The 8055-nt window shown below is 51.0% G+C and overlaps 1 protein-coding gene across 2 annotated transcripts; it reads left to right on the forward strand.

The window, feature by feature from the left end:
- The first annotated feature begins 3531 nt into the window (after window positions 1-3531).
- NKX3-1 (NK3 homeobox 1) lies at window positions 3532-6022 on the forward strand. 2 transcript variants are annotated; one of them, XM_069485131.1, is made up of 3 exons: window positions 3532-3564; window positions 3778-3805; window positions 4861-6022. In XM_069485131.1, the coding sequence occupies exons 1-3, from the start codon at window positions 3532-3534 to the stop codon at window positions 5277-5279; spliced, it is 480 nt and encodes a 159-aa protein (XP_069341232.1). In that variant the 3' UTR covers window positions 5280-6022. The 2 variants fall into 2 exon arrangements, with proteins under 2 accessions (XP_069341232.1, XP_069341231.1); XM_069485130.1 differs by having other exon boundaries at window positions 3532-3805.
- Window positions 6023-8055: the final 2033 nt, after the last annotated feature.

An 8055-nucleotide genomic window follows, 5' to 3' on the forward strand; every position in this document is an offset into this window, starting at 1 on the left:
TGGGAATGCCGCAACGTCTCCTGTTTCCAGCCATTGCCCTCTCTCCATCGTACCTTGTTTCCACACCTTCCAGTCTGTTCTCTGTCTGCCTTCTTTCCTCCCCCTGAGTCCCTTCAGAGGGTAAGGGAGCCTGCAGAAGTGTATGACCGGATGAAAGGCTTGTCCCTGCCCAAAGCACTACAGGCGGCAGGGCCCCACTGCAGGGTGGTCCAGAGGGTCTGCCCTCCCTCCTCGCTTGTGAGCTGTGCAAACACCACGAGGGCCCTGCCTGCCTGGGAGCCACACGGGCAGGACCTGCCTCAGGCCAAATATAAACTCCTGGCTGAGCTGACTTACTGCCCCCCAAGTGGTTCAGGGCTGCGCTCTCCCAAACAACTTTCAGGACAGTGTCCATCAGAGGAGCCCTAGTCAGTAGTCCTGGGAGAAAGCAGTTTCTTTGTGAACCAGCCTCTCTGGGTCCCCAGGCCCTGTCTAGTCTCAGGGGTCAGGAGAACCCTCCAGAGGAGCAGGCAGAGTCCTAGCGCCCCGCCCATCACCCCACAGGGGTCTGCACCCACCCTGTGCCTGGAAATTGGCTCTGTCACCTTCTCAGATGATCATCCACCCTGGTTATCACCATCGTGGGGCACCATGAGCCTACAACGACCCGCTCAGCTTTATGGCAGGCTCTGAGAGCTGGAGAGAGCAGCGGACGGAAGGTCTCAAATGGTTTCTGGCATTCAGTGCAGGGTGGGAAGGTCAGAGCCTCTTCCCCTAGACAAACAGCCCCCAGTGTGTCTCCCAGGCGAGGGCTTCTGTTAAGCTGTTGAGCAGACCAGGCTCTGAAGGACAGCGGCCACCCAGTTAGAGGGCAAGGAAACTTCTGCAGATGCAGCCTTGCGCCTGGGGTGCTCCAGAAATTGGCAACTGTGGAGGGGTGGAGGGGAGGTGACCAGGGCATCGTTAGCAAAACACTCTTGAGTTCCTATTGTCCAATAAATCTCCCCTGATGGCTTTCCTTGGGCGATAAGCACTGGTGAGGGGCTGAAGGAGGTTGAGTTATATCATCTGCTGCCGAAGTTTCCCAAGCCCTGAGCTCCCTGGCCTCGCAGAAAGGCCTGCAGGGAAAGCTGGCATGCACAGCTTGGGTGGGGGAGTCAGACCTTTTTAAAGGGTCTTGGGATGGAGGGAGAGAGGTCTGTTGGCAGGGATGGGATATAAAGCCTGAAGGGGCTGCTCACCAGCCCAGAGTGTCATATTGGGCTAATATATCAAGGTATTGGCAGAGCTGTGTTCCTTCCTGAGGCTCTAGGAGAGAATCCATTTCTTTTCTCTTCCTGCTTCTAGAGACAGCCGTGTTCCTTGGCTTGTGGTCTCCTTCCTTTATCAAAGCCAGCATGGCTCGGCGGGGTCTTTCTCACGTCTCATCACTCTGTGCTTCAGGGTCACATCCCTTCTGACTCTCCTGCCTCCTCCGTCTACTTTTCAGAACACTTGTGACAATACCAGGTTCACTTGGATGACCCAGAATCATCTTCCCATCTCAAGGTCAGCTGACTAGGGCCTTTAATTCCACCCGCGACCTTAACGTTTCCTTGCCATCTGCATAGCATATTCACAGAATATGGGGATTAGGAGGTGGCCGTCACTGGGAGGCCATTATTCTGCCTGCCACAGCCCCTTTGTGACTTCCTAATTGCCCTTGCACATTTTCGCCCGTGTAAGCTGCATAAACACAGCAAGGGGAGGAAGACAAACCTTCCACTGTAATTTTCCGTGGGACTCCTTGGCCGCTTGTGGATAATTCTGCCGGCCAGTGAGATGTCTCATAGTAACTGAGGCTGGATATTCCGCTAGCAAACACAGTCCCTCCTCAGGGAGCTCACTGTGTAATAAAGGAGGTGACCTATCCACATGGCCCAAATACAAAGCACAAAGGGAGGCAATGTGCAGTCAGGTGAGGCAAAGCGTCCCGGGCTGTGTTCACAGTCTGCAGGGAGATATAAAGCCAAGGAGGTCATGATGGGGTAGGGGAGCCCAGGCTCAGCTCTAGCTCTACATTTTTAATCTTTTAAAATTATAAATGAATACAAGGAAATTCACCTGTTTCCCTCTCCTCCTTTCCTTCTCCCAATCTGCCATCTCCATCTCACTAAGCAGAAGTAACTCCTCTATTGAATATATATATATGTATATTTTCTTCCCCATATATTCTAGATGTCAAAGTGTTCAAATGTAAAATACCATATAGATAACATGTAGATTCTTTTTTCCCCTACACAATGGGTTCATTCCATAACACATTTTGCAACTTAAGCCAGTCTCTGACCAAGCTGAAGGAATGTCCCCAAGACAGTAGATTGTGTATTTCTGGGACAAGTTTCTAAACATGGAATAGTTGTGTCAAAGAATACGGGGGACACTGGAAGTATTAGTTTTGCAATTTCCTATAAATTTATAACTATTTCAAAAGAAAACATTTAAAAGTTTTGTTTATTTTTAATGTGAAGAGACCTAGGAAAGATGAGAGAAGAAACCAGCTTTGCCAAAGACCTTCCCACTGCACAGGGTGGTTTTTGGTGGTTGCTTTATCTACAATAACCTATTAACCTTCCCTCCTTCCCAGACAGACAACATATCATCCTCTTGAACGAGGTTTAATGGAAGGCATCTTACACCAGGACAGACACAAAAGTTGCATAAAAATAGCTCAAAAGAACATCAGCATATACTTTTTCCAGATTACCAATGAACACTCAACCCATTTGCTTTATTCTGTGGGATCTAGCTATCAATCTAATATCATTGTTTCTATATCATTCTTGGGGGTAAGTTACACACATCACATGTCTTTGCCCTTACATAGGTGTTTGTGTCCGGAGCATATTCTCATACACAACCACAGTGCGATGTTTAACCAGTGATTTAACATTGACTCAATCCTTTCATTGTCTCTGTTCCACTGTTGTCACCTGTCCCAGTAATGTCCAGTACAGAACCCAGCCGGGGGTCAGGCCCTGCACCTAGTGGTCATGCCTCTGAAGGCCTCAGGTTTAGAAGCTCTGACTGTGCCACCCACCTCTCCTCATCCCGGGCACCCAGAAGTCTCATCTGTAAGGCACGGTGTTAGCGATTGTCCCGCTTCTCTGTGAGTAAAGGCTCTCGGAGAGTCCTTAAGAGCTAAATGGAGTATTTCTCTTAGGCATCATTATTCCGGAGAAGCGTCTCGACTTCTCCCTCAGGTGGGTTGGGGCACAGGAGATCCGCTGCGGTTTCCGCTCCCGGACTGGGAAAACGCTTAGCGCGCAGGGAGGCGAGCCGGAGCAGGAGGAGGACTCGGGGAAGGCATCCTCCCGAGGAGAGCGGCGCGGACACTGCCAAGGACGCGCCTTGGCCGCCGGGTCACCTGGAGCGCGGGGCGGCCAATCCGCGGCGCGGGCCGGGTCCCCGCGGCCAATGGGAAGGCGGCGCGGCGCGCTCCCCCGGGGCTATAAGTGGCGCTGGGCGGCGGAAAGTGAAAGTGGTGCGGCCGCGGCCCGCACAGCCGTCGGGATGCTCAGGGTGCCCGAGCAGCGGCCCGGGGAGGCGGAGGCGGCCGGCAGCAGCCCCGGGGCCGCGCCACCGCCCCAGCCCAAGCCGCTCACCTCCTTCCTCATCCAGGACATCCTGCGGGACCCGCGGCCCCCGCGCCAGCCGGATCCCAGGCGCCACCCAGAGCCCGAGTCCGGAGAAGGAGGAGGCCGCGCCGGGACGCCAAGGGACGAGCCGAGCTCCGGGCCCTGCGCGGCGCCCGGGGAGGCCGACATGCTGGCCGAGACCGAGCCAGGTGAGCCGGGGAGGCCGGACCGGGCTGGGTCCCGCGGGAGGGGCAGATGGGCCCGAGGGTGGCACGGGCGCGATGGCCGGTCCCTGCTGGGCCTCCCAGAGCCGGGGATGCAGGGACGCGGGGCCCCGAGGCGGCGCGGCGACAGGCGGAGGGACCTCCCCGCCCCCGCAGCCACCGGAGCGCCTCAGGGATTCACCAGCGCCCCGGCGTCAGGGCGGCGCAGGATGTGACACCGGCGTGACCCGCCCGGCTCGGTGCGCTCTGCTCCGCGTGGCTCCCACGCCGGCGCGCAGCCAGGGCGCTCACTGCGCCGAGATGAAAATCCCGACCCCGCGCCACCCTCCATCGCAACAGCCCACGTCACCTGTCCGCGGTCGCCAGGACTGACAACAGCCCATTAATATGAACAAATTACTTTGACCAGCAAAGACTCCCTTTGCTTCCCAGTCCCATGGACAGTAAAACAGTGAATCTGGGTGTTCCCCTCGGTGTTGGGGAGATATGACACCGTAGGAACATTTACAGTAGACTTATTTTCTTTCCTGTCACTTCTTATGAGGCGACCTAACTTACCCCTCGTTTAGAGAAAGGGGGATTAAAGCCGGGCATGAACTTGGCTTTGCCTCTCCCATGGCACAAGCCTCCTCTTGCCTACCCGGTTGCTAACACCGGATGCCTTTGCCAGGTACCTCGTTCCTCGTTCCTCAGTGTCTTCCCTGCCGCCCCTCTGCCACCTCTCCTCGGTACGCTCAGCACACATGTCTACAATTTCCATTTAATTCTACTGGGTAATACGGCAGAAAGCGCGACCACTGAACGCTTCTAACTTTGGGTTCTTGCTGATTATTAGAAAAATGAATACATCATATACACATTTACGCCTAGCTCACTCCAGAGAGTCCCTTAGTCATGTGAAAAAAGGGAAATGTATCCAAGATGACAGTGGGCTGTTTGTTCACTCTCTGAAGAGATAAGGGTGGATTGAATTCTGTTCTCTTCCCCACTAACTTGTAACTTTTTTCTTCCCATCCCTCCTTCTCCCCTCTCCTTTCCAGATAGGCACTTTGGGACTTATCTGTTGGACTGTGAAGACACTCCAGGCGCCTTACCAAGCCTTCCCCAGACCCCCAAGCAGCCGCAGAAGCGCTCCCGAGCCGCCTTCTCCCACACTCAGGTGATCGAGTTAGAGAGGAAGTTCAGCCATCAGAAGTACCTGTCAGCCCCCGAAAGGGCTCACCTGGCCAAGAACCTCAAGCTCACTGAGACCCAAGTGAAAATATGGTTCCAAAATAGACGCTATAAGACCAAGCGAAAGCAGCTCACCTCGGACCTGGGAGACTTGGAGCAGCACTCCTCCTTGCCAGCCCTGAAAGAGGAGAGCTTCTCCCGAACCTCCCTGGTCTCCGTGTACAACAGCTACCCCTATTACCCCTACCTGTACTGCGTGGGCAGCTGGAGCCCGGCTTTCTGGTAATGCCAGCTCAGATGACAACCACGTATGATCAAAAATTGCCTTGCCCAGGGGGGTCTCTCTGCAAAGCAAAAGGGGCTGAGGTCAGGGAGCAACGGGGAGCCAGAGGTGTGCAGACCAAAGCTGTTGGAGGTTTGCGTGGAAATCCCAGCGTCCTCACTGGTGGGCCAATGACAGATCTGGGACAGTGAATGTTTTAATATCCAAATAGTTCCCCCGATGTGTACCGTAGGTCATTTTTGCTTTCAGCTACCTGTCTGAAGGGAGAGAAAATCAAGTGCTGTCTCCAGCACTCTGTGTGATTCGGGATGAGTGGTCCAACGGCTCCTGAGGATCCTGTTTCTGCAGCTCCATCCTCTTGGGGACCTGGGCAGCAACTCTGAGAGGGCAAACCTAGAGGGAGAAAGGACAGCCAAGACTCGGATGTCACCTGCTGAGTTAAACTTAAGTTTTTATTGGCCTTGGAATATGGCCAAGGTTTCTCTCTGTCCCTGTAAAAGAGGGGAAATGGAGGGTCTCAAAGAGGAAGCCCTCATGCTCGGCACAGATTGGCATAGGAGATAGAGCAGGGTGGGAGGAGACGAAAATATCAGCTTCCTATTATTCCTTTTAAAATAATATGCCAATTTAAGTATTTACAGGGTGGCCTGAATAGAACAAGATGCACTCACTGTGGTTTTAAGACAAGCTGTATAAACAGAGCTCTATCGCAACAGGAGGGGCCATGCCAGAAGAATCTCTGCACATCCGAGACAGGGGCCTAACTAGAGTCTCCACAGTGCTGCTGGGGGCCACTGCATTTTTAATTAGCAAAAGGTGGAATGGCCTCTTCTGAACTGTTGTGTCCTAGGCTGCAGAATTTAGAATCAAAAGTTTCCTGGAGTTTTCAGGGTATAATTCATACTCTGTCATGACAGATGACATAATTCTTTACCATAGGTTCTTCCTTCCCTCCCCCTTTTATTTTTATTTGTAATTTATTATTTTTTCCTTTAGCAATCACCCACTAAAGGGCTTCATTTCAGTCCAGACTTTTAGTCTGGCCACACCTAACATTCGCCTTCCTTATTTAGCCTGAGATCTGGTCTCCCCCCCCCCCCCCCCGCCCTTCCCTCCCCCCCCCCCAAAGCTTTATCTGTTCTAGGTTAAAAAAGAAAAAAAAAGTAAGGGGGCAGATTCTGAATTGGCTAAAAGACACACATTTTTTCAAACTAGTAACTCTTATTTCTTTCCTTTAAAAATATACAGCATTAAATCTCAAATCCTATTTAAAGACCTGACAGCTCCAGAAGGTCACTGCCGCTTTTGTAGGACTTTCTGGTGGCTCTGTTGTTACATTCAAAGTCTGGCAGCCCTTGGGAATCTTTGCAGGCAGGCAGAGGAGGCAGGAGGTGTTGGGTTTTCGCACGGAAGGGAGAACACAGTGCAACATGAAGGGCTGGCATCCCTGAGCTGTCTCTAGTGGAAATAGAGGGCTTGGGGTGGGGCAGCCCAGGCCGGGGGGGGGGGGGGGCGCCACTGACCAAGTGAAGGGGCTGACAGCACTTTGCAGGAAGAGGCTCAGGAAAAGGAAACCATTTTCAAAACACAACATTACCGTGGCTTCCATCAGAAAATAAAGCAAGAAACTGTCTAAACGTTTCGGGAACTGTGTTTAATGCCCATCATGGGTCCCCAATCAGAATGAGCAGAGAGCAAAGGAGACATCTGGCTGTCCTTCCATATCCATCCTATTATCTCAGGTGACCCGGTCGAGGGGAGACAACAGCAACAAAGAAAATTACTAATGAGATAGCCCAAGGCCTGGAAGTCTCTTGATCCTACTGCTTATTTCTGTTAAGTGAGAAACTTTCCAATTTTCTCCTATTAAAAGGGCCAATTTACTGTTGATGGCAAAACTGCCAAAGTAAGTAGATAGAAAGTTGGTGGTTTTTCACCCCATTCTTCTATGGTTTGGGCTCCTTGTTAATTATTGTTCAGTGCCACATGCTGCTGACACCCACCACAGTACCAGATAGCACAAAAGGCAGAGTCTCCTAAATTGCTTTCTCCTATTTACACATCTTTTAAAATAAATGTTTAGTGCTCGGTCTCTACTCAGAACTTTTTCTGTCTCCACTTCTGAATTTAATGCAATCTGCAATTCTGTAAGGATTAAACATTTTACTATGATGTAGATTGTGTTGCAAAAAAAAAAAAAAAAGGTCTTTGTTTAAAATTATTTCGTTTGTGAATCCACCTTATCCACCTTGCTTTTCCCCCATTGGAACATTGACCTATATGTGAACTATAGCAAACCTGTATCTGAATCTATATCAAAAACCACCTGAAGAACTAGTCTGTATCTGACAGGTGAACTGGACAGTGAGCTGTACCATTGCACCCAGACAGCCTGTTTCTGTCCTGATAAAATAATCTGGGTTCTCCACATGCATAACCAACCCTGCTTGGATCTGTACATAAAAGCCTGTGACTTGAAGTTTAGTAAAGTGCCCCCACCAAACTTTATTTTTCTATGTATTTTTTGCAACATATGAGTGTTTTGAAAATAAAGTATCTATGTCTTTATCAGACCTGAGTGTGATGTTCAGTTTCCTAAAAATGCATATTCATTAACTTACATATTTCTGGTTACCATGTCCCTCACCCTCAATCCACCTGAAAACCTATGATGACCAAATGATCAAAAGCAGCAGTTTTGCCAGTAGCCAGTGATGGTCACTCTTTTATAAATGCAGAGTCCTTCATTCCTGGTAAAATGTGGGGAAGGGAAAAGACT

This window comes from Eulemur rufifrons, chromosome 12 (genome assembly GCF_041146395.1).
Source record: "Eulemur rufifrons isolate Redbay chromosome 12, OSU_ERuf_1, whole genome shotgun sequence".
NCBI classification, from domain to species: Eukaryota; Metazoa; Chordata; class Mammalia; order Primates; family Lemuridae; genus Eulemur; species Eulemur rufifrons.